The 25,574-nt window shown below is 52.4% G+C and overlaps 6 protein-coding genes across 6 annotated transcripts; 5 read left to right on the top strand and 1 right to left on the bottom strand.

Moving 5' to 3' along the window:
• Window positions 1-424: 424 nt before the first annotated feature.
• On the top strand, window positions 425-1,281 carry B0H65DRAFT_127197 (uncharacterized protein). Its single transcript, XM_062820760.1, has one exon. The coding sequence runs from the start codon at window positions 542-544 to the stop codon at window positions 1,112-1,114; it is 573 nt and encodes a 190-aa protein (XP_062684910.1). The 5' UTR covers window positions 425-541; the 3' UTR covers window positions 1,115-1,281.
• Window position 1,282: 1 nt separating this feature from the next.
• B0H65DRAFT_127234 (uncharacterized protein) lies at window positions 1,283-3,566 on the top strand. The gene is made up of 2 exons (XM_062820762.1): window positions 1,283-2,182; window positions 2,293-3,566. Exons 1-2 carry the CDS (start codon window positions 1,450-1,452, stop codon window positions 3,390-3,392), a joined length of 1,833 nt encoding a protein of 610 aa, XP_062684909.1. The 5' UTR covers window positions 1,283-1,449; the 3' UTR covers window positions 3,393-3,566.
• A 3,660-nt stretch (window positions 3,567-7,226) lies between these two features.
• On the top strand, window positions 7,227-10,743 carry B0H65DRAFT_568835 (fungal-specific transcription factor domain-containing protein; the record flags this gene model as incomplete). Its single annotated transcript, XM_062830404.1, has 5 exons — window positions 7,227-7,427; window positions 7,519-7,717; window positions 7,829-8,167; window positions 8,224-9,460; window positions 9,516-10,743. The coding sequence occupies 5 exons, from the start codon at window positions 7,227-7,229 to the stop codon at window positions 10,315-10,317; spliced, it is 2,778 nt and encodes a 925-aa protein (XP_062684908.1). The 3' UTR covers window positions 10,318-10,743.
• On the top strand, window positions 10,520-14,265 carry B0H65DRAFT_507005 (matrix AAA protease MAP-1; the record flags this gene model as incomplete). Its single annotated transcript, XM_062828109.1, has 3 exons — window positions 10,520-10,541; window positions 11,367-13,379; window positions 13,439-14,265. The coding sequence occupies 3 exons, from the start codon at window positions 10,520-10,522 to the stop codon at window positions 14,263-14,265; spliced, it is 2,862 nt and encodes a 953-aa protein (XP_062684907.1).
• A 1,274-nt stretch (window positions 14,266-15,539) lies between these two features.
• B0H65DRAFT_568829 (HCO3 transporter family-domain-containing protein) lies at window positions 15,540-18,035 on the top strand. Its single transcript, XM_062830403.1, has 2 exons — window positions 15,540-16,753; window positions 16,809-18,035. Exons 1-2 carry the CDS (start codon window positions 15,682-15,684, stop codon window positions 17,813-17,815), a joined length of 2,079 nt encoding a protein of 692 aa, XP_062684906.1. The 5' UTR covers window positions 15,540-15,681; the 3' UTR covers window positions 17,816-18,035.
• A 4,421-nt stretch (window positions 18,036-22,456) lies between these two features.
• Window positions 22,457-25,037, bottom strand: B0H65DRAFT_126971 (uncharacterized protein). The gene is made up of 4 exons (XM_062820758.1): window positions 24,213-25,037; window positions 24,023-24,160; window positions 23,265-23,968; window positions 22,457-23,201 (listed from the first exon to the last, which is right to left on the bottom strand). The coding sequence occupies exons 1-4, from the start codon at window positions 24,893-24,895 to the stop codon at window positions 22,555-22,557; spliced, it is 2,172 nt and encodes a 723-aa protein (XP_062684905.1). The 5' UTR covers window positions 24,896-25,037; the 3' UTR covers window positions 22,457-22,554.
• Between the last annotated feature and the right edge of the window lie 537 nt (window positions 25,038-25,574).

Below are 25,574 nucleotides of genomic sequence, written 5' to 3'. Positions count from 1 at the left end.
AATGAGATTGTTCGTATCGGCCATGCCTTCCATGTTGTGGATGCATGGCTCTCCTTCATAATAAGCTCTTGCATGTTTTGACTCGACCCAGGTCCCAACCAGGTCCCAACAGGCGGGCCTGGCGGGGCAGGAGCCTCTTGCTGCGCCCGTCAGGGAAATCCCGAGTGTTTCAAATGTTGATCGCAAAAAGATGTGCCTCTTGCATCGCGATTCTCAGGAGGCTCCTTCCAAGTGCCAAAAGCCACGCCGTATCCATTCATCGTCATGCCCAGTGCACTGCAATTGTTTCGCTCTTGCTGTTTGTATAGACGGTCGTGGAAATTGCGGGCATCGACTTTTGGCCAGTGCATTTACAGTAGGACAACGGGCGGGCCTGATTGGCCAATGATAGACTTGAGTGGATTCCAGAGCATTTTTTCTCCGTTTTTGCTGGGTCGGCCACCGGGGAAAGCGCAAAGAGGAGACGTCGGGCCAAGGAAGCGAAATTGCAGAGACGTGTTGGGTCCCGTGTTGGCCCCGAAATGGCTCCAAATGCCCCCAAATGGACCCGTCTTGGACGAGGCATGTTGGACGCCGCGCTAGAAGGGATCCCGCAGCGGAGACCCTTTCAGGGCACGTCGACGGATCGAGAGCATGCCGCCATCATTTCAGGTGCAGGGCATGCGACGACTGCGAGGGTTGGGGCATGTTGTGCCCAATTTTGGCATCTCATTTCATCTGCGCGAGCCATGGATATGGGGGTATGGGTATGGTATGGATGGTGGATGGCGTGGTCCCGGAGGTTATTATCGTCGTGCAGCCCGCCCCCCGTTGTTCATTCAATGTTTTCGGTCTTTCTCTCCTCTTTGCCTGTTCCTTCTCTCCACCGGCTGCTATCTTGTTTCTGTCGTTATCGTTCATTCGTTTCATATTCCCAAAGGTCGAGTTGACTCCATCACAGCGCGGACGAGTGCGGAGGCAGCCCTTTTCAACATTTGTTACCGACCATCGAGACAAGACTCCGACATCAAAGAAGTGGACGCCGAACACGACAGAGAAAGAAAGAAAAACAAAAGATACCGACCAAGGATGGATTCATGATATTCTACAATGCGCCAGCCAACCAATACCTTGAGTAGCTGTTGTTCCATCGTCTCGTCGCCGCCATCATCAGCGTAGCTTCGCAGTTGTCGATTACGAACTATTGCAGACCGGCCCGGCCACCCGCGCACTCGAATACGGGAAACCGTCGTCCTCTCAGAATCACCGGATCACGAAATCTCACTCCCAAATTCCTTGGCCAACCCCCGGCCCCGCGAAAAAAGTCACCACAAGCTGTCCATCTTGGACAAGTCGCTCGTTTAACCCTCGTCGCTCGTTGATCACAGCCACATCGCGCACCCAACGCCTTCCAACAACTTCCAACAACTGTCACTGGGCTGCCTGGCTGCAGGCACCACCACACACGCCATGACTAACCACATTGGCGGGCCTTCACTCTCTCAGGCCCGCAAAACCCAGAACATCAACCATTCCCATACAGGCTCCAGCGCTGGGCACAACCACCGCCATTTGCACCACCAACACAACCAACAACGCCAGCTCCATCCGGAAGAGGAACTTGATCAAACTCCTCACCAACACCAACACCACAACCACAACCACAACCACGCTCGCTACCACCACCAATCCTCCAAACAACAACAACCTGAAGACAGCGACAACACCACCCTCCAAAACCACAACCATCTCGACATTCGTTCACCACTAGACACCCCCACCCAACAAACCGAACCAGGACTACTAAATGCACGTTCAGTGTTAGTGGTCCAGACTGTGTCCGTCATCAAGATCATAGATGACGCCGGCGCTCTCGTCCACTTCTCGACTCTGGCATCCGAACCTGTTACGCAGTCACCCGACCCTGTGGCCGCGCGAACTGCCGAAATCACTGACCTGGGTAGCTCGTTGCCCACCCTGCCTGTCACAGTTCCGGGACTTGGCGATGGGACACCGTCGCCAACTGCCTCCGTCGACACGGAGTCGTCTATAACGTCCGCTTCTCTGTCTCTGTCCTCCGGCGTGGCTGCGCCGGGGGCCTTGACGTCCGCTCCTTTCAACAGCTCGTCCGTATCTTACCATGACGGCGCCTCGAGCTTCCCCACACTATCGTTATCCTCCGGTCTTTTCAACTCTTCTTCAAGTATGCATATGCTTCCTTCTTTCGTCCCATCTTTTCCCCCCATCGAATAGCTTCTATCCATCCGCAGTGAGTGACTAACACATTGCCTGTGTGCGCGCCTTGTCATGTAGCTCGCATCCCATCGTTTTATGCCAACGGCACTCATGTGTCCCATTCCTTGTTCGCAAACACCACCCGAACATCGACCTTCGCAAGTTCGACATCCACCTTCGCTTCTTCCACCAAAAGCCGAGCTTCAACCACTCGATTCACATCCACTTCGTCAGGTGTGCCGACTCTCGTAGCAGGTGGAACCGGAGGAGGCAACAGCGGCGATGCGGGCGCCGGTGGCGAATCCGCAAGCCCCGCCGGAACGACCGACTCCCCGCATGTCGACCCCGGCAACACGGACGACAACTCCAGCGGACTTACGCCCACCGCTCAGCGATCCATCATCGGAGGTGTCGTGGGCGGGGCGGCCGGCATGGCCCTTGTTGCGTTCCTGTTATTGTTCCTTCTTAAATGGAAGCGAAATGGCGGCGGCAACATCCGGTTGCTGGGCGAAGGTGGAAGCCTGGCGGCTGCAGCCCGGAAACGGGGCGGGCATGAGCAGGGAGGAGGAGCTCTGGAAGGAGGAGGCGGCAATGGTGGAGGTGGTGGAGGAAATGGAGGAGGAGGAGAAGGAATGACGGAAAGAGGCCTTCCATATGCAGTCCCGTCTGCTCTTGTCAGCCTCACGGCGGCCAAGCGATTCTCGACTGCGTCAGCCGAGCCCCCGGTTGCAGAACGGGGTTTTTACCGGGTATCAGGCAAGAAGCTGATATCCGTCCTAGAATCCGGGGGAGATGGATACAGCGACCCGGATCCGCACGAGAGCGTGTACTATCGGGATTCAATGGCGTTTACCGACGGGACGACGGGCGCCCTTGGTCTCGGTGGAGAGCGACTCAAACTTGGGTCTCCGATGCGACCCATAAGCGGCGTTCCCGTCTTTAGGTCAGGACCGGGGAAGACCGCGATTGTTCAGCAGGATGGAGGATCACCAGGAGTAGGAGGATTGAGCCCCTTTTCAGATGACACGCGCCCGGTAACGCCGGCGTCGCCGATCGGTAGCCATGGACCTCCAAGTCCGCCCGCACGTGCTTCACTAATGCCGGACCCGATCGGTCGGAGTCTGGTATCACGGGATGGGTCCCGAGGATCTGGGTCAAGATTTACTGAGGATATGTGAAGGGATGGATCTTTTTTTTCATCTTTTCTTTTTGGACATAGCCTTTTACCATCTTGTACCCACATCAAGCCATCCATTTTTTCTTCTTCTGCAATCATTTTTGTTAAACCTTGACCTTCATTGGATATGATATCAACCTTCTTTTTGACCTTTTTTTCTTCTTTTATCCAAAAGTTTCTACCGTGTTCGCCATTTGACTGGGAAATCTAGTAGTCATCTTTTTTAGGCATCATTTGTCGTTGTACATGTTTCTTTTCTCATCTCCCTCCACTTAGCACACACACTCTTTATTCTATAATGTCTTGTGGTCATCAGTCGCTGGAGGCACGGGCATAACGGACTACGCCATGCTATGTTCGTGCTGTGGAGGAAAAAGGGGGAGAGGAGGAATTTTGGAACGTGATAAAAGCTCTTTTTTACTTCTTTTGATGGTTTTGGTGTTCAGGGAGCGGCGGCAGTCGGAGGGGCAGGGAAGGGAAGGGAAGTGTTTGGAGGACAGGGCGGCATATACCTTGGGCTATATGATAGATATGAAGATGGGGAAAGGGAAGTGAAGTAGTAGTGCAAGTAGTGCAAAGAGACAAAGAGAAGAAGAAAGTGCTGCAGCAGAAAATGCTGAGGTATCGTGTAACACTGTGGTTTTCAGTGACTGTTCGAATAGAACGGACGGCCCAATCGGAATTATAGATGAATGGAGTAATAGCGTGGCCGCAGAAAGGTTCGTTCTTTATTCCCGCGTACACGTTGCACATTGTACCAACGTATGGGAGGCGTTGTTGATCAAGAGAAGAGCGGCGTCGGTGTAAGGTAAGAAGAGCCTGTGCGATGGGATCATTGTATTACCCCAAAGTGGCGGAGATCGTATATTGTGTAGTCTAGGTCTTGGTGGTAGAACTGGGTAAGTTGGGCGGAGGAGGGGATGGGATTCTGGTGATAGTAATGAGAGGAATAAAGAGACATTGACAAAGATGAGATATATGATGGATGTTAGAAGAAGAGGTGAGTTGGGAGAAAATATTCCATCCGTCGAGAAAGAGTGTAAAGAAGTATCAGAACTGGTTGCCATCCCAACGGCGTCAAAGCCTCCTTCGTTACCAAGCATCATCACATCATGCAACATGATAGCATAACATCACGGACGGTTCGTGTCACGAGATGGCAAGTCGTGGCCGACCCTAGAGCAAGTTCCTGTTCTTTTAATCCCATATCCAACAGGGCAATCCCTCTCCTCAATGTCCTTCTTCCTGGCAAGCATCCAACCAAGCTGCGGAATTATTTCCATCCGTCGACTTGCCTTTTCAGTTCGCTTCGTTATCGTTTGTCGCTTTTTCATGATGCTAGGTCGGTATCGTGACAGTAGGCGGCCTCTTTCTACCTTTCTATACATCACATCGTGACATGCCACCGCAAAGCCACGCAAAGCAAGGAGGTGAGACACTGATGAAACCGATAAGGTTGATGTTAATGGGGGGGAAGCTATTCGGAGTTAGACCGTAGCATGGGGTTCGGCGGGCGAGACGGGGCTAACGAACGAGAAAATGCAAACGGTCGGACATGGACGGTACATAACGGCTTCTTTCCGCTCGGCGCTCATGCTTTACTGCTGTCTCATCAGTGTGATTCCTCGTGTTGCTTGTGCGCTTGGACGGACGGGTAATGGGTGATTGGATGGGGATGATTGACGATGATAATAACTGTGGATAGAGAATGAATGGCTGGCTGACAAATGTCATTTTTTTGAGGGAGATCGTGAAGAGGAATTTGGGGAAGGGGAATTGGAGAAGATGTCTTGGGGCTGCCGAGTCGCGTGCTACTAACAATGAGATCTAGGGAAGTGAAAGGGTTCAAGCCATTTCCGATTCGGATTCAGATTTCGATTTCGATTTTCGATCCATGGCTTGCTCTCGTGCATACCGTTGAGATTTCTGCATCAAGTCCATGAGCAAATGTCTGTGGGTAGTGGGCGCACATATGTAGGTAAGTGGTTGAGAGGAGCTCGATGGGGACAGACATGAGACATGATGGTCTTTGTCTTTGGGTGAAGTTATCGTGCCGTGCCGTGCCGCAATGCACAATGGTTTATGTACCGTACCGCGCTTGGACAGAGAGGATATGGCTGATGATGCTTCCTGATCTTGGCATCTTGCCGGCGTAGTGAAATTGACGACGACATTGGAAGAATGACGGGGAAGGTCATCGACTAGAACATGAGTGTTGTGTAAGAGGCTTGCCGCTTGGCTAAACTTACTATGGTACTCTAACTCATTGGACCGAGGTGGGTTTGTCATCGATAATACCCTTTCCCCAGGCAATGCTTCAAACCGTACCGATGAGCTGGGTTGTCGGGATCTGTCGTTTCACCTTGATGATATAGCTCTTGAGTATCGTGCCTCTGAAAAGGATATGGAATCGGTTTGGTGGAGTGGCAAGTTTCATGTTTCGTCTTTGACTCGAATCGTTATTCCCAGCTCGTACATCTGGGGGTCGAGGTCTGGGCCACCTCGAATCTGGAAGTGATGCGATGTTGAAGTTGCAGTTGGGCAACTCCAGCTGAGCTTCTCTTCAGCGGATATCAACTCCACATTAGTTAGGGGAAGTTCCTTCCCCCTTGCACATGATACTATAACCGCTAACACGACGGGCCTATCAGCGTCCAAGCTCGCTGTGAATAACGCCCGAGTGTCTGACTCGGATCCTTCCTTTTTCGTGGCATTTTCCTCTTCGTGCACGCACTTAATCGCACTTGATTGACAAATTGACTGCTGCATTCATCCAAGTTTCCACTTCTCTGCGTCTTCTCTTTTTGTTCTCCAGACCCGACATCCCATCATCACCACCTGCGAGTATCAATCTCCTTGGTTTGGAGTTTGAGCTGTCATTCTCTTCAGCCCTACCGCCATCTCACTTGGACCCTTTGAACAGCGAGTCAGTCGGTCCCGACAGCGAGTTCCATGCTCTGTGCTATACCGCACTAGCATACGCGACTGGAGCCACTAAACATCCGACAAGAATCCTATCAAGCTGCACGTCTTCCTTTCTAGTTCAGCTTCCACTTCCTCGCCGTTAGAAACCGTTTACGGATCACCTACCCATAGCCTACCACGGCCTACCCTAGCCCACAAGGAGCCTCAACGGCTTTACGTGTATACTGGTCAACAGCGGCCACGGTCTAGAGCGGATGGATTCCTCCGCTTCAAATCTCACTGGACTCGGCGCACAACCACATACATAGTAAAGACATCGAGTGCCGACCGCACACTGCCCAAACACGGCCCCGGATTTCCGAGCGATCCGGCCTGTTTTCCGGCCCCTTGATTCGACCGTTAAGTCTGACAATAGTGGTGTGAAGCGGGCTAGTCAAGTCCCACCTTGTCCTTCACGTTCCTGCTACCACTCTACCACAGACCGCAGACGGGACCATCCGATACCAAGACACCACAGACCACTGTACGGTGTGAAGTGGAAGGGTGTGAGAGGTGTGAGGGTGTGAAAGGCCTCCGGCTCCAGCAGCTACTACACCACCTGCCCCTGCGTAATAATAACACTCCTGCCCCTGTACCCCGGGCGCCTAGTTTCTTTTTTTCGAGCCTCGACTCCAGTCCCCGTCAGGCCCATTTGGGTACTACCCGCCGCCAGATCTCCCAGTTCGTCAACGGCTTTCCACATTCTCCCTAATACATAATACCCGACTCCCTTCGACACCACCAACGTCACAGCCGATAAGTGAACCGGCCGCCGACCCCATAGCCGACCAGGCGATCCCGATTCTTCAACATATACTGTGTTGCTCGAAACTAATATACACGGCGACGGCTGTCTCTTGCCACCACCACCATGGATCACCTCCACGGCGGTTTCCAGATGCCCATGGCACCTCCACCGCTGTTGAACCAGCCGCCTCAGATCTTCGGGGGCTACACGGAGCATGGCATGCCCATCCAGCAACTACCGCATGACCTAGCTGTCGCACAAATGTTTGGAGAGCATGGACTGCTTGAAGATACAAACGAGGCAAAGAGGAGGAGGATAGCAAGGGTGAGTCATGGTTAGATATTGACGGAGATCAGAACCTGGGAGGTGTCCATTGGAAAACAGTCGCTAACAGAGCTCTTTCCCATCCCCCTAGGCTTGCGATATGTGCAGAAAGAAAAAGATCAAGTGTGATGGAAAGCTGCCAGCTTGCACACACTGCATAAACTACAAGACCGACTGCGTCTTCACCCAAGTGGAAAAGAAGAGAAGTCCGCCCAAGGGGTATGTCATTACCTCCACAGACGTTCAGAGTAGTGAACATTGGCTTATCGTTGAATGTCTTGCAGTGCCAAGTACATTGAAGGCCTCGAGAACCGGCTAGGTCGCATGGAACATTTGTTGAGACTATCAGGTATGTTTCATACCTCGCCGTTAGCTCGTCATTATACTCACCAGCTCGGCAGGTCTGCTTGGAGACGATGATAACGGGGCCACCGATCTCGGAACACTTGAACGAAAGCTCGCAGAGAAGACAGCACAGTCGAGACAAACCTCACAGGCCGCCGCTTCCAATCCTACTTCACCCTCTCAGGCAACATCAGGTCAAGATGGAAATAATTCGACGCCTCGCAGTTCGCTGGCCTCCCCTTTGCCTGAACCGGCCAAAGACAAAGAAGGAGGGAAGAGGGCCTCGATAGCTCCCGAGACGGAGGAGAAGGAGGAGCCAGAACAGGAGGTTTCAGCCTTGTCTGAAATGATGTGCTCCCTCGTCACAAACAACAACGGCGAAACTCGTTACATTGGTATGTTCTCAACTTGTAGGCTCTGGGTTGATGGTGTCACTGCTAACTTGTGAAAGGGTCATCTTCCGGTTTCTCAATCTTCTCTCCCAAGGGCATTCAGTGGGTCAATGAGAAGATGGGTGACAGCTCATTCCAGCAGATGATCTCTGATGTCTCCATTGAGGACCACAGGTGGACAAGATGGAAGCCCGACGTTTTTGGCGATCTGTTCCGCCGGGTAATTTTCAAAGAGCTCCCTCCTAAGCCGGAAGCCATGTCGCTTCTCAAAGACTACTTTGAGAACTTCAACTGCATGTTTCCGCTGTTTCATCAGCCAACATTTATGCATCTGGTCGAAAGACAGTATTCCCCTGACCCGTATCAGGGATCCGGATGGTGGGCAAGCTTGAACGTGGCGCTGGCTATTGCTTACCGTCTGCGGGTGATGAGCAATTTGGTTCCACAGGAAGAGGATGATAAGGCTTGGGGTTATATGAAGAATGCCATGGCAGTCTTCTCGGAGCTAACGATGCGCAATACTGACCTACTTAGTGTCCAGGCTCTTTTGGGTATGTCTCTCTTCATGCAGGGCACTCCTAACCCACAGCCGTCGTTCCTTCTCATCGCCACAGCAATTCGCCTTTCACATACTATCGGCCTCCATAAGCGCGGAACCGGCTTCAACCTAAACCCAATTGAGATCGAACAGCGGAAACGGGTATTCTGGATCGCTTATATGTTGGATAAGGACCTCTGCTTACGATCTGGACGACCGCCTGCGCAAGACGATGATGACATGAACGTTGACCTTCCTGACGAAGATCCCGCCGACGGCATCGGTAACATTCCCCTTGCTGACGGGAAAGGAAAGATGAACCTTTTCAGAAAGATGGTCGAGATCTCCATCGTCGAGAGCAAGGTGTATAAAAGACTGTACGCGACGAAGGCCACGAAGCAGTCGGATGGTGAATTGTTGAACACCATTGGAGAGTTGGATCAGGAACTCGAAGACTGGAAAGACAGCATTCCCATCGACTTCCGACCCGAGCATGAGATTAAGGCATCCCATACACCGCTAATCCTTCACGTCGTTATGCTGCACTTTACCTACTACAACTGCTTGACAACGATTCATCGCATGTCTATCCATCACGGATACTGGACTAGTCGCCTGTCAAACTTTGCCATTCAAGGCCTTAATGCCAGGCCTTTGAACCCCAGAATCTTCTCTTCAGCAGCACTGTGCACATCAGCCGCAAGAGCCTCAATCTCCCTGCTCAAGTACATCCCTCAAGGCGACTTTTCATGCGTCTGGTAAGTCTAACCCTCAATCAAGAATGATTCACAGACTTACTGATAACTGTTACAGGATGGTGCTATACTTCCCTGTCTCCGCCTTGGTGACATTATTCGGAAACATCCTCCAGAATCCTTTGGACCCTAGGGCACGTTCTGACGCAAAACTTATGAATGTGGTTGTGACCTTCCTGTCCATGCTTGGTCATGAGGCCGAAACCGGCGGTGTTCACCGCATGCTCGGTATTTGCGCCGAATTCGAGCGCATTGCAAAGGTTGTCATCGATAAAGCCGAGAAAGAGAATTCGTCACGACGCAAGCGCAAGGTGCAGGAGCAAGCATCTGGTAACAAGGCAGCATCGAGCAATACAGCACCCGCGGATCCCGCCTCTTCATTCAATCCAAACGCAACCATGACACCGCGGCCTCCGACAGCAAACAGTACAGCCACACCACAGCCGAACCACGGATCAGTGAAAGATCATCTTTCGCCAGGTGTGCAAAGCACCCGCACCCCACAGAGCGGATACAGTCCATTCAGCCAGAGTCCATCACCGGGGATGGCACCCAACGGATGGAATGACGGATTCACAACTGACGCCCCAACCGGCATGGAAGGCATTGACTACGGCAACTGGGCTGATATGACTGGATTCGGTGCCATCGCGAATATGAATCCTGCCGACTTTCCGGTTGATGGGCTGCCGGACCCGTCTGCGGGCGACCCAAGAGCCATTTACCAACAGCCGATGTTGCCGCAAGATTTGTTCAGCTTACCGGTAACACTGGACTGGAACTGGGCAGAGATGAGCGGTGGTGAATATCCCAGTGTCGAGAATGGAAACTTTGGCAGCGATGTACCACAGCAACGGTGACAGTGAAAGGGTCATCTCTGGCAAAGCAATGGAAACTACTGGTGAGGCCAGGTGGAGAGTCTTATGAAGGGTCGTCTAACCTAGACAAAAGGAGGTTGGAATTCTCGAGAATAGAGAAGGGGAAGATTGGATGGAAGATGAGACCACGTTTTATGCATTTTATTGCATCCCTGCATTTTATTGCATTGGCAAGCGGGCTACCATGGAGGGAAGGATATACATGGGTTTTGAAGGGATTTAAACGGTCTCTAATTGGGGGGCATGCATTGCATTTTTGTGCTGGGAAAACTCTCATCTCTGTTGCTATTTAACACTTACATTCTGGAGGGTCATAACATTTCAACAAGTTGTTTTGACTCTAATTTTCAATAGTTGTTTTAAGAGGAAGCACTTTCATACTCACAATATGGTACACATTTTGGCATATGAATGACTCCCTTTCTTGGCAGCTGCCTTGACACGTGACGCAACTGTGAGGATCATAGATGTCTGGAGTTGGAGGTTTTGGAGGCGCCCGAGCGCTGAAGCTCTCAGGGTCCAGCGGATGTCAGAGGCAGCTCCGACCCGAGTGTGGAGCATTGGTACCTACGGGCGGGTGGGGTCCTCGGCCGCATGATGCAAATGGCTTGACTTGATTTTCTCCAGTGCCGCCCCCCGTCGGCCATATCGGACCAAGTGGAATCCCAGTCAGGCCAGCTTCCACTCCAGCTCGCCGGCTCCGTAGCTCTACCGCCGCCACTACATACTTACATCGCAGTACATCATCAGCTACCTGCCTGCCCACCACCTTCGACTACCTGCAGTTGCAACCTTCAACGTCCCATCGCAAGCTCACCACCACCACCGAGCTTCCGCGACCTCCTAGGCGCCCACAAATTCACGTCGCCAAAGTGCACGGCAGCTAGGGGACGACCAGCTGCACATCCGTCTTTTACTTTATAGATACCTGTTTGCTTCGATTGGGGTGTGCCCGCACTAACCTCCAGCTTGGAATCCCATCCGCGCATCGCGCAACACCACCCTTGACCTACCCCTCCCCCAACCCGAAGAGCACCCCTCAGCTCTCCTCCCATACCCGACCGTTCCTCCAACCATGGCGGTCAGATTCCGACAATCGTCCCAGCAGCTCGCGCTTTGCGCCAGGCAGGCCCTCCGGACCACCACCCGGCCCGCATACCGTGCATCCCGCCTCCCCCGGGCCTCCCTCTCGTCCGCTCGCCAGCTGCCTACCTCCCGGCTCTACTCGACACAATCGACCGAGAAGCCCGAACCCAAGAAGGATGACGACAACAAGTCGCCCAAGCCCGAGGAGGAAGAGGAAGACTGGGAGCCCAAGCGCCCCCTGCCCCCAGGATGGGTGCGCATGGAGAAGCAGGACCTCAAGGATTTCGAGGCTTTCATACAGAAGGCCGCCATGAAGACCGGAATCAAGATTGAAGGCCAGGATGTCATCCTCCAGGGTATCAAGCACTACGGCTGCCCAAAAGAGACAAGAGAGCTTCTTCGGAAGTGGATCAGTGGCAACATCACCATTTTCGAGCAGCTTAGGTGCATGAAGTCTCTGGTTATGCTGGCCAAGGACCTTGGTGAATATGAGGTCGAATACATGAACAAGAACCCAAATGCCAAGTCTATCGCCAGTGGGCTCAATGACAACACTTTCACCTCGAACCAGTCAGATTTCGACAGGAAAGCGCAGACATCGGAGGAACAGAAGCAGCAGAGTGAAGGCAAGGAAGCCGGCCAAAAGCAGCCCGACCAACAAGGAAAGCAAAGTGGCGAGCAACAAGGCCAGCAAGGGCCGAAGCGGCCTGGTGCTCAGGGTCAGGGTCAGGGCCAAGGAGGCCAGGAGCCTCCCCAGGGTTTCGATGGTGGTCTCATGAACTACGTTATTGGTACCGCCGTTCTGTTCTGGACCTACAAGGTGCTGTTCCCTGGCAACGACTCCCGCGAGATCACCTGGCAAGAGCTACGGAAGAACTTCCTGGAGAAGGGCCTGGTTGAGAAGCTCACGGTCGTTAAGGATCGTGTAATTGTGGATCTCAACAAGGAGGCTACCAAACAGATGTACCCTGAATCGGCCGCCACTGCTCCCGGCTTCCACTACTACTTCACCATTGGCTCTATCGACGCTTTCGAGAGGAGGTTAGACGAGGCCCAGGCCGAGCTCGGAATTCCGCCTGCTGAGAGGATACCTGTCAGCTATGCCAACGAGTTCAGCTGGGGTAACATCATCCTTGCCTTTGGCCCTACCCTGGTGCTCGTCGGTCTGCTTGCCTACATCTCCAGGAGAGGTCCTGGCGGCGCTGGCGGCCCCGGTGGCATGTTTGGCATTGGCAAGAGCAAGGCCAAGATGTTCAACCACGATTCCGCGGTCAAGGTCAAGTTCTCTGATGTCGCGGGCATGGATGAGGCCAAGGTCGAGATTATGGAGTTCGTCCAGTTCCTCAAGGAGCCCGAGCGCTTCCAGAAGCTCGGTGCCAAGATCCCCCGTGGTGCTATCCTGTCTGGTCCTCCCGGTACCGGTAAGACTCTGCTTGCCAAGGCGACTGCCGGTGAATCGCAGGTTCCCTTCTTCAGCGTCAGCGGTTCCGAGTTCGTCGAGATGTTCGTCGGTGTCGGTGCGTCCCGTGTCCGTGATCTCTTTGCCACGGCGCGGAAGAACGCTCCATGCATCATCTTCATTGATGAAATCGATGCCATTGGTCGGTCTCGTTCCGACGGCGGCTTCAGGGGTGGAGGAAACGATGAGCGCGAGGCTACCCTTAACCAGATTCTTACAGAGATGGATGGTTTCAACACGACTGAGCAGGTAGTTGTCCTTGCCGGTACCAACAGACCCGATATCCTCGATAAGGCTCTTATGCGTCCTGGTCGCTTCGACAGGCACATCAACATTGATAGGCCTACGATGAAGGGTCGCCAGGACATCTTCAAGGTCCATCTGGCTAAGATTGTCACCAAGGAGGATATCGAGTTCCTCACTGGTCGTCTCGCTGCCTTGACTCCTGGCTTCGCTGGTGCTGACATTGCCAACGTCGTCAACGAGGCTGCTCTTGTCGGTAAGTTTTCCCTTTCCTGCTGATCTCCGCTAAGATTATGGTGCTAACAACGTAAACAGCTGCCAGAGCGAGCGCGGAGACGGTCGAGATGATCCACTTCGAGCAGGCTATCGAGCGTGTCATCGGTGGTCTGGAGCGCAAGTCCCTGGTTCTCAGCCCCGAGGAGAAGAAAACAGTTGCCTACCACGAGGCCGGCCACGCCATTTGCGGCTGGTTCTTCCAGTGGGCCGATCCTCTTCTCAAGGTCTCCATCATTCCTCGTGGCCAAGGCGCGCTCGGCTACGCTCAATACCTGCCTTCCGGTGACGCCTACCTGATGAACACCAAGCAGCTGATGGACCGCATGGCCATGACTCTCGGTGGCCGTGTGTCCGAGGAGATCCACTTCCCCGTCGTAACGACGGGCGCCAGCGACGACTTCAAGAAGGTCACTCGCATGGCGCGCGCCATGGTGACGCAGTGGGGCATGTCCGAGAAGGTGGGCATGCTGCACTTTGACGACAGCGCGGAGCGGTTCCAGAAGCCGTTCGCCGAGTCGACGGCGCAGGCCATCGATAGCGAGGTGAAACGCATCGTCGACGAGGCCTACAAGCAGTGCAAGGACCTTTTGACGGCCAAGAAGAAGGAGGTCGGCATGGTGGCCGAGGAGCTCCTCAGGAAGGAGGTCCTGTCGCGTGACGACCTCGTCCGCCTCCTCGGCCCCCGCGAGTGGCCCGACAAGGAGGAGTTCTCCAAGTACTTCCACGGCGAGCGCAAGAGCGCGCCACCACCGTTCCCTACCGAGAACACTGATACTCCCGAGGAGAGGGGGCCGCAACCGGCTATGAAGGAAGGGAAAGCCGACGCCGTGGGCAACAAGGAGGGTGAGAGCAAGGAGCAAAAGTGATGGGGATGAAGTAACGGAATGGCGGCGGTAGATGAGACGCGCGAGGGGTGTGAAGAAGGAGAAGGAGTAGGGAAGTTGTTGTTGTTGTTTTAGCCATTATCCCCCAACTCAATGTTGTTGATGTTGATTTGTTCTGTACCACCAAATGTTATGTTTACCAAGGAGAGGGGGGGCGTTTCTTACATGCATTTTCCGTTTGTTGTTCAAGAAGAAGAAGGAAGATTAAGGATGAAAGAGAGAAAGAGAAAAAGGTCATGATGATCCCCCGCAGCGCGTGATGCCATCACTTAATACCTGATTCATCAGGTTTTCTCTTGTACACAAATTTGTAACTGTACTCTACTCTTGTACGCATATCGAAATTTGGTTTGGGTTGGGGAAGAAAGAAAGAAAAGAAAGCGGAAGGATATAAACACATAAACATTTCACATGCAAAACTCACGAGACTTCGAACGACAAGCAAGCGCACTACTATAGCGAGCCTGTTGCATCATATCATTAAGATAGACGGGAGGAATAGGAACTGGGATGGGTATCGTTCGGGGTGACTGTTATAATGCCTGGTTGGGGGACAGTTTGCATATACAGAATGAATCCTCTTGATTTTTTACGTATTTGCGATATGTTTTCAAGATAAAGATCATATGTATCAATCCAACGGATATATTGTGCCGGCGATGGTTTATCTCTATCATTGAACATAATGCCGTCTAAACTCTATGAGGAAGTGCAAGTTGGGGGCTCATTTTGCTGTAGCGTCACCGATGGGCAATGGCTTGGAAAGGGACCCACTGTTTTCTCGCCGCTGAAAGAAAAGAATGATGGAGAGGACAGGGGTCAATCTGGGGAAGGGATAGCCAAGAAATGACCGTCAATTGAATCACCGAAAATTTGAACTGTGAAGAGAACGTACAGTAGATAGGAGGGGATGGGAATTTCCTTCATTCATTTATTGCATTGATTGATCGATGAAGTGTGAATATCTCACAAAAGTTTTGTCTCTACACTGCACACTCACGCACGCGTCGTCGATCGCCGGGGCGCAAGACCAGAAACACCATCGAGGGGCGACTGCGAAGGACATTCTCCTGACGCGCAGGATTGTGTGTTTGGCTTGAAGATGATACGGCATTGGTATCCATTGGCTTTGACGCTTTCGCGAACTCGTCAACTCGTCCCCGACGGTTCTATGAGATATCAGAAATTCTGGCTCATTTCATCACTGCGATAATCAAGAGGGTGCGGACAGTGAAACGAAACGAAACGAAACGAAACAGAACATAGCAATTGAGGTACCCCACAGGCCACAGCGACGCAACTTCCCCCCTTCACCAACCGACCAACCATTCAGTTCCGAAAGTTGAGCGACCGCTGAGGTATCGGCCTTTTGGAAAGTCTCACGACAACCGAACCCCAATGGCATCCACAACAAAACCGGACCCCGGTCCCGGCCCGGGTGACTCCAGCAGTTTCACCCTTCCGGGCTCCATCCCCGGAGCCGGAGCCGGAGCCGGAGCCGGAGCCGGAGGACTCCACCCCTCCCACCACAACCCCGGATTCGACCGAGAATCCGGAACTGGAAGTCACAAAACCCCCCGCCCCCCAAAATGGTACAAAATCCGTCTCTTCCGGGGCATGATCAACGACCTCCGTCGCCGCGCGCCCTACTACCTCTCCGACTGGACCGACGCCTGGAACTACCGCGTAGTTCCCGCCACGGTATACATGTACTTCGCCAACATCCTTCCCGCCCTAGCCTTTTCTCTAGACATGTTCACCAAGACAGACCGGATGTACGGGGTGAACGAAGTTCTGCTTGCCAGCGTGCTGGGGGCCGTGGTGTTTAGTTTGCTGGCGTGTCAGCCGCTCGTGATAGTCGGGGTGACGGGGCCGATTACTGTGTTCAACTACACCGTCTACGACATCATCATGGAACATACGACGGGGGGGACCAACTACATGGCCTTCATGTGCTGGATCGGGCTCTGGTCTCTGGTGTTTCACTGGATTTTGGCCGTCACGAACTCGTGCAACTGGCTGCGCTTCGTCACGAGGTTTCCGTGCGATATTTTTGGGTTTTATGTGGCGTTTATTTACCTGCAGAAGGGGATTCAGGTGCTGGAGCGCCTTGGGGACGCGGAGCCGTTTTATCTGTCGGTTGTCGTGGCTCTTTGCGTCTTTGCTATTGCGTATATCTGTGGTGAACTGGGCGATGGTAGTTTGTTTAACCATACGGTGAGGGTCTTTTTGAAGGATTATGGGACACCGTTGACGGTGGTCTTCTTCACTGGGTTTGTCCACTTTGGAAAGCTGGAGAATATCCATTTGGAGCACTTGGAGGTTAGCAAGGCGTTTTCCCCGACGCCGCATGAGGATGGCTGGATTAGGGGGTGGTTTATCCACTTTTGGGATATCCCCGTGGGACATGTGTTCTTGGCTATTCCGTTTGCGTTGCTGTTGACCATTCTCTTTTGGTTTGATCATAATGGTGAGTAGCTTCTTTTCTTCCCTCAGCCATAATCTATATTAACCACACGACTCAGTCTCCTCCCTCATCGCCCAAGGCACCGAATTCCCCCTCCGCAAGCCCGCCGGCTTCCACTGGGATCTCTTCCTCCTCGGCCTCACCACCGGCGTCTCCGGCCTGCTCGGCATCCCCTTCCCCAACGGCCTCATCCCGCAAGCGCCCTTCCACACCACCTCTCTATGCGTCACCAAGGTCGTCACAAATGATGACACCGACGCCGATTCCTCCGAAGCCAAAGGTCACCCTTCGGAGTCATACGAATTCAAACCCATCTCCGTAGTCGAACAACGCGTCTCCAACCTCGCCCAAGGCCTGCTCACCTTGGGAACCATGACCGGCCCCCTCCTCATCGTCCTTCATCTAATCCCGCAGGGCGTGTTGGCAGGTCTCTTCTTTATAATGGGCTACCAAGCCCTCGCCGGCAACGGCATCACGCAAAAGCTGGTTTTCCTGTTCAAAGACAGCCGGCTGACCAGCCCCAACCACCCGCTGAACAATAAAGCGCTGAGGAGAAGCCGGGTTTGGTTGTTTGTGATTATCGAGCTGGTTGGGTTTGGAGCGACGTTTGCTATCACCCAGACTGTCGCGGCCGTGGGGTTCCCGGTGATCATCTTTGCGTTGATTCCGGTTAGGGCGGTGTTGTTGCCGAGGTGGTTGAGTAGGGAGGAGTTGGCGGTGTTGGATGGGCCGACGGCTAGTCCATTTACGATGGAGAGTGTTGGGGGGAGTTATGGGGGTGTGGAGGACGAGGGGGAGGAGGAAGGGGAGAGTAGTGGTGGTGGTGATGAAGGCAGTGGTGGTGTGCTCGGTGGTGGTCCTTCTTCGGCCACGGGGAGGAATAAGTCGAAGAAGGTGGCCGGTGAGAAGAGCGCTGAGGAGCTGGCGGAGTTGGGACAGAGTCGGTTGTCGGTGGGAAGTGGTAGGAGCTCGTTGCGAAGGGGTAGCACGGCGGTAGATGAGATTCAGCAGGGGCAGAGTCAGGGGCAGGTGCATAGGAGGGGACATCATCAGGCTGCGAGGTAGTGAAGCAGCGGAGGTATGATTAGATGAGAAGTATGTGGGTAAAAGGTAATCTTGTGCTCCATAACGGGGTATAAACGTATAAACAGTGGAGGTGATCTTGGAAAGGGGAAGCATAAAAGGAGTGGATCGATAGACTTTCGAACGTATATATATGCAAGGTAATGACTAGTTAAACTCAACAAACAAAACAACTCGTTGTTGTACGCGGTAGTTGTTGAGCTTCACTGCTTCTCGATGTTGGGTATGTCCGCTCTGAACCATTTGTCCCTGCATCTACTGTTTGAAAAAGGAAAAAGCAAAAAGCTCGGCTGCCCAAGCCTGGAGTTGAACTCGAGGCCAGCTGCATGCCTACGAAAACACCACGTATTTTCTGGGTTCCAGCACACACACCTACCACGTCGGCTACTAGAACTTGTTGGAAGGTCTGAACTTGGGGGCTTATATGGTCCCAATAGAAGGTCCTGCTGCTGGAAAGGTTTGCAGATGTCGCGATGCCTTGACGAGATATTCTCGTTTTGACAACGACAGAATAGATCTATCCGAGCAACTGGGATATCCATTGCTCCGTCGCCATCGACAACTTTGTTGGTGGAATAGGCTCCCCCCCCCGGTTAATCTTGATTCACTTTACTCTTTTCCAGTCTGCGAGCCAGAACGTTTGGTGCCTGAGCTTCCAGTTCCTCCTCATTCCTGCCCATCCGTCGGTCCTACCGCATAAAATCTTCCACTTTCTGTACTTTTCTCGGGAAAAGTGGGTTGAGAACAGGAAGGTGGTGACCCTCAACCTGCCACTTATCCAACACCTTCTTCCCATTTCATGAATTTTGCCTTTTTTCAAATTCCTTTGAAGATTGCTCCTTCTCATCCTCTTGCCTAACAAACCTCAACGTCGTGGTCGGTGATTGAACGCCCATCCTCACCAGTTTTCCGGCTTCGTCCAGATTCTTCATTACCAATTAGCTGTGGCAAGTTCGGCCTTCGGAGTGACTGAATGTAATTCTGGCTGCTTTTCGAACAACGCCCGTCGCGCATGGGTGGAGCGATGTGGATATGTCTCCTCGCCCCTTCCAAATTGCTGTTTCTTTCTCTATTGCCTTGTTCGGTCTTCCTTGCTCTTGCCATATGCTTGCCTCGTATCTCTTGGCTCTGTTCTTTTCTACGCCTCCTCCCTGTCTTGGCCTCTTTCTCTTCAGTCGTTCCTTCCATTTCCTGTTTCTTTTCTCATATGACTCGCCCTACTCTTGCCCTTTGCTTGTTACGCCACATGCCACATTCGCGTAGAGCGATCGAACATTCGGTTTGTTTCTGTATCCTGTCAGAGGCTTGGTTATCGGGTGGTTATGGGTCGACTTGTCGCCATTGGATTCTCCGCAGGTGGCTCCAGTAACTACTGTGAGGAAATTCCCGCTGCTGACCGGAGCAAACGTGTTCATGGAGGCCGCTCGTGTTGAGATGGGTCTGGCGCGGTCTGGTTGTCTTGTGTAGTTCGTGATGATTTCGGTTCTTGAACGTCTTGAGCCGAGTGAAATTCGAGCAGCACTTCCACAAGAGCAAGATCATAAAACGTCAAGGCTAGATGGGGCGGGGCTTTATACCAATCTGCTGGTCTTGGATCCTTCAACCACCGAAAATGCCAATCACCTTGAACAACACAAACACAATCTATCTTCACTTTATTGCTATTAACTCTACCAACCGAACATTCCCATTGACACCAGTTGTAAGTGATTTCTTGATCAACGGTCAATCTAATTCCATCTACAATGTCACTTGTTGTTTATCACGCGACAGCCTGCACACGGGTCAACAAGGCGGGATCACCAACGAAGGGACGCCGGCGGTGTGTGGAAAGTCACGGCTCGCGTAATAGAGGACAGCGGGCGGCCAGTAAAATGGGATAGCAATGGCCCTTTGTCCTCCCAGAGCCATGGAATGCAATATTTAAGAGTCAGAAAGGCCAGTTAAGAGAGGGAACCAGAGCTTTTACGCAAAGGATGCAATTTGCAGTTGGAGAGGTTGGGTATCAAACACACTATATCTAGATGGAAGAGTCATTACTAGCCCGTGGATATGGGCTCATGGGTTTTCCAGTCTCGGTCTTACTTAAGAAGCGAGCACCACAGCATATCTTCCTCAACCTGACCTTTAACTGTCCTAGCTTCGATAGTCCGTCAACTGTCTCAAAGCCCACATTACTTTCGTCGGATTGGTGTCGGTTGTCAGAAGATTTCTGTCCACTCGGGCGTGAAGGCACCTACCTACCCCCTCTCCCTCCATATCAGTCCCGTTCATGGCTGCCCATGGTCGCGAGATCGATAGTTTGCCCAAGTACCGTTGGCTTCTGCTTGCCGGATACCGCTCTCGACTCGCCTGGACACCCGTGTGGAGTGACTTACCGTGATGAATGCAACCCCAACTCAACAGCATTCTACCAACGACAACGGATACCACGGCCCTAGCGGGAAGCAATACATTTGTTCTTCGGAACCGTCTTCTCATGAATTTTCTGGCCAGCCAGCCGCTTCATGCACATTCGGACGCTTTCAGAACAAACGGCCCGGATGATCACGAAGAGTGACGCACAACTCAGACGACCAAATTTGCGTTCGTTGCTGGAATTATTTTGAAGCTACCGAACAACCGAGTTGTGGCGTAACAAACAAACTGCTGTTATCGTTGAGTGATCACCGGAAGCCGAACGGGATGTTGGTTCCCTGTCCCGTGCCTCCTACCAACACCAAGAGCGGCTGGTAGAGAGAGAGAGAGCGGTTGGTTGGCGCTCAAGATCAGATCTAGTCGACCACCCCTTGTTTTTGGAGTACTCGGACGTTTCGACATGTTGGCGTTCGACGAACTCATCGACTACACGCTCGAGCCACCAACCAGCATGAGTTCAGTTCACGATTTCTTCATCTCCAGATAACAGGGTCAGAGATATGAGGCAAGAAAGCATAGAGATTCCAGACCTCTCTCGCCCAACACATTGACTAGCCACTGTGGACGCCCACGCCACGGAACCTGGACCGAATTTCTGGCTCATTCGTACATGTTGGTCATTTTCTAGGAACATTCAGGTCCAGAGCTTTGAACTCACGCCAGATGTCCTACAGCGTCAGGCGTCCTGCCCTGGCGTACTGCCGATGCCGACGGCTTAGGAGATGAACATGACCTAATCCTGGGGTTCCTCCAACATGAGAGATAGATTGATCTGTCAAGGATGGAGCAGATGTCCCAAGAGCTCTCTGGATTGGTCTCTGCGACAGCCCATTACTCTCAGCAAGGCACAGTAATTTAGCCGGAGGCACCGTATATTGATCAGACCAGACCCATATGTGCACTCCTTTTGGTCATGCGATGGTCACAGCAACGCTGGAGATGGGCTTTGGTGATGGCCGACATGGGTAGGCTGATAGTGTTGAATACGAGATGGCAGAGAGGTCGACATCATCTTGCCTCCGCCCAACGGTTCTTGTATGGCGGTCCCGCCAGTCTGGGCAACTCGGATGGCGCAACACCGTTTCGGCCCATAGATAATGCACCCGAAATCCAGTAAAGGGTTATCGAGGGGGAGAGAACAGTCCGAGATTTTGGTAATGAGGAGCTGAGCCTGGAGGGCAACCCAGGAGTGTCTGTGATGATGCCGAACCGTCGTCACTCAGCGACGTTGCACTTGCATAGCGGGGACAGACACTGCGGAGACAAGCCCAGGAGCCGACCCAAGGTTGAATCGATAGGAGTCTGGATTCCATCTCATCATATACCTCGTCTTGTCAACTATAGCCGGTAGGTTGTTTTCGCCAAGCCAGGTACTCAGGTAGCGAGAGCGAGGCCGTCCACTGATTCCGGGCTGTTTGTCATCTGGCTGCTATTGACGTGACATGGTCAGAGAATTGACGTTTTGGTAAAAGTAGGGCGTCCGTTGGCAAAGTAGGAAAACAGTATTGTTAGAGAATGTCACTGTTGCTAGCAGTGAAATCGCCGCAAAAGTGAGCGAGCCCTAGATGCCGGTACCCCCATCACATCGTTTTGTCTCGGCCATGGGTAAGTACAAACATTCTTAATACCAGTAAAGGAACCAGTGAAGTGCCCCAGTAAAAGTCGAATATTGAAACTTAGACTCGCGTGGGAACCAATGGAGTGCCTCGTGGGTTAAAAGCATTACAGTATCTGTAAGGCACAAGAAATTGAATACACAGATGCCGAGTTTGGAACACTCTGCTGCTGCCACCACCCTCACCCACCCAAAATGCTGCTATCATCACAACTCCTCCATATGGATCACCTTAAAGAATAGCTCCTTGAGGAAAATACCCTCTCGAGAAATCCACAGTAGTCGTAACCTTGCCACCCCGTGAAGACCATTGAAACACCAAGATCATACATAGTGAAAAGTCATGGAAGAATCCAAACAAGCTGAAGAGAACAAAACAAGGGAACTGATTCGTAAAAGCGTCCAAAAAGCCGCCCTGGTATATAGATAATAATGCCAGCGAGACATGTGACAAACAAGTCGAAGTGTCTTTTCCGTCTCCGCGAAAAGTCATACGCCACGAATACAGCAAAAGAAATTGTCAACATATACCGCGTACCACCCCAAAGCACATTGCCACCCGACTCTTTGGTCAAAAACCCCAACGCAAATCTAGCAGCGACCCATATAGACCGACCCGACTTTCGAAATATGCCCGTCCATGTCGTTTTCGGAAGAAGAAAAAAAAGCGTTTTCATGTCGTCAATGTTCAAACCGCCGCCCCATACGCCCCAGTTCCCTGTGCACTTGAAACCGCAGGTACCGTTCCTGAATAACTCCGTTTCCGCTTCATGCCTAGGGGGTCATGTGCAGAATAATCGTCAGTGGTGCGGTGGCTTGCCGGATTGTTATGACCATGGCCTAACCCCAAGGCACTTCCGCCGAAATTATCCCTCAATGGCTGTGTATTCCTCGAACTTCCTCCACCACTAGACATGCTGGCCTGAAACGCTTGCGAGAAGTCGTTGGGAGGGGCGATTGGAGCGCTCATCTGCGGAATGGAATAGTCCGTTGTCCCTGTCGGTGGCGGTGGCCTGTAAGGTGATGTACGGGGAAGGGAGTAATCGACGGGTGCCGAAAGGGGTGCGGATGGGAAGCTCGACGCAGAGTAGCTAGAAGAGACGCCGCCACTGCCTAGCTGAGAAGTAGACGGTGTACGAGTAGAAGTTGGCGAATGTGCTGTTGATTGTAAGCTACTGGCTCCTACAGCTGAGCGAAACTGCATTCGTAAATCGAGACCAAGAGGCAAGGAGGCTGAGGAAGCCCTCAAGCGCGAGTTTCTCTGAGAGTTGTTTTGAAGACTAGATGACTGATAATTGGGGTAACTCAAGTGAGTAGGCGACTGGACGGTCGATCCTATATGAAGCTGATCAGCCATTAGATATGAGAAGAGTAAGACTCAATCGAATAACAGCTTACCCGCATAGTGAGTTGAGTCATAGCTTCCCAAGCCAGCCGTGGAGGTACTGTTCATATGATCCTGGTGGTACAGGCTTTGTGGCCTGCTACCCATTGGGGGTGAAGTGTTGCTGCCGTGATAGGTTGTATAGTCAAGGGAATCGCCCTTCCATGACATACTGGTACGGAGTGGAGATTGAAGTGTATCGGCGCGAGACCTGTTCATGGTCTCTCGAAGTTGAAGAGGGTGTAATGGGCGTATTTGATGTCTTGAATGATGATTATGCATATGTACGCTCGTGTCGAGACCAGGTTGTCGCGCAAATGGATTTGACGACCGTGCTCCAGCACTCAACGGTGCTGAGAGATGGTTACTGTATCCGTATCTATCAGTAGAAGGGGGTGACATCGGTGAAAGAATGTCTGGGTTGTTGAGCGAGTTCGAGGGATTGAAGCCTATACTCCCGAACGCTGGGCTCAACCCGGTCGGTGAGAGATGGTCATCGGTATCAGATCGCCGCACGTCCACCATAAGTGGTCTCATCATATGATCTGCATAGGACGAGGCAGCAAAATCAACGGGTGAGGTCAAGGGTGTCCCAAGCCCGTGAACCGCTCCATAAGGGGCATGAAGTGCCTGGACATTGTCGAAATCGTCGGGAACTGCCCTCATTTTCATAACACGATCCCTTTCGTCCGCTGTCAAGCGCTTGATCTTTGCTCGCCTGGCAATCTATTAATCCACGGATCGAGCTAATGGTTCTAGTTTGAGAACTTACCGATTCTGGAACCAAACTTGTACCTGACGAGGACTCAAGCCGGGTATTTCTCGAGAAAGCCGTTCTCTATGCGCGGCGTCAGGATGGGGTTGTTTAGCGAACTCGCTCATTAAGAATCGTGTCTGCTGGTGGGTGAGCCTGGACAAGTTAGTATCTGGTTCCGTGCCTTGCGAGTTACCGTCTGAATTACCTGAACCGCTTCATCTTCCGGCGTTGTGCTGTTCTCTCCGCTGCTGTTTGTGGCTGTGCTTGCCCCTGTGGCTCTCCTTCCACATCGCCATCTATCATTTCTTCATCATCCAACACATCATCATCTTCCTCTTTGATTGTCGACTGCACTTCATTCATTGACTGTGCTGTGGATGATGTTGGTCCATGCGCGGCTGAAGAAACAGAGCTTAGTGGGTGGGAGCCGAGCGAGATATTAGGAGTTTCTGTGGACGTATGGGATTCTTCGTGTGCCGCCTCGGCAGCCTTTTGGGTATACTGCTCGCTATGACTTTCTACCTGCTCAACAGCTGGAGACGACTGCTTCGGTTGCCGTAGACCTAGAGGATCGGCCCTGTGTCCTAATGGCGAAGTTACCCGCTTGGGCGGTTCGACCTCTAGAGGATTGCCTGGACCAACCACAGATCGTGGTTGAGCTTGGGAATTCGCATTGTCTGTCGAGCCCGATACGTGTTCGTATGAATGCGAAAAGAGATTGTTGTCGCCTGGCGGAAGGAACGAATACTGGCCGTGCCAGTCCGACTGCGTCACGGGGTCAAAGTTCGACATACGTAGACTGTCTGCAGACTTAGAATAAGGTGTTCCGAACTTGCTGATAGACCAAGGACTTTGCTCCGTAGCGCCTTTCCTGGATGTAGCGAGCATTGGAATGACAAAATCTCCCTGAGTATGCGGTGAATCTTATGCTCGTTGGCGAGATCGCTGCTGGTCCTTGTTGTGCCACGGGCAGCACAGGAAGCTAATGTCTGTTGCTGGGGGAGCCTTCAATGAGATTGATGTAGCGAGCGAAGCCAAAGAAATCGGGCTGATAGTGCTGATAGCAGAAGTCACAAACGCACATCGATGTCTGCTTGCTGCGTAATGGCAACTCCTATCCTTAAGGTTCGAAGTTGCCGAAGACTAGAGATAGGCCGGGGGTGATTCAAGGAATGAGAGGTTATGGGGTTGTGCCGACAATCGTGGGATCCAAATCCGTGGTGCTAGGCTATCGCTCGTATAAACGAGACGGAAAGCTCTGGGGAACGGGGCGAAGAAGTGCTCGTCGTGTGTGCAGCGCTCGGGTATGGGTGTGTTGTACCAAAACTCCAGAGTTGACCAGTCAAAAGGAAGATCAAAACGAAGCAGTGGTGTGAGTAAACCGGCTGCTGAGACGGTCACTAGTCCACCGATTTCTCAGTAAACGCTCCAACAAACCCTTGTTGAGGCTGTAGTTGGTTCGGCAATGGTGGTCTCCTGTTGACAGATAAAGCGCGGGTTGATGGCAAGAGTGTCTATAAAAACGGTTGGCGTCAAAATCCTTGTAGGATACTGTTTATTGTCCTTG

Source organism: Neurospora tetraspora (genome assembly GCF_033439725.1).
Source record: "Neurospora tetraspora strain CBS 560.94 chromosome Unknown B0H65scaffold_2, whole genome shotgun sequence".
In the NCBI taxonomy this organism is placed as follows: domain Eukaryota; kingdom Fungi; phylum Ascomycota; class Sordariomycetes; order Sordariales; family Sordariaceae; genus Neurospora; species Neurospora tetraspora.
This window is presented reverse-complemented; position numbering and strand designations above follow the sequence as displayed.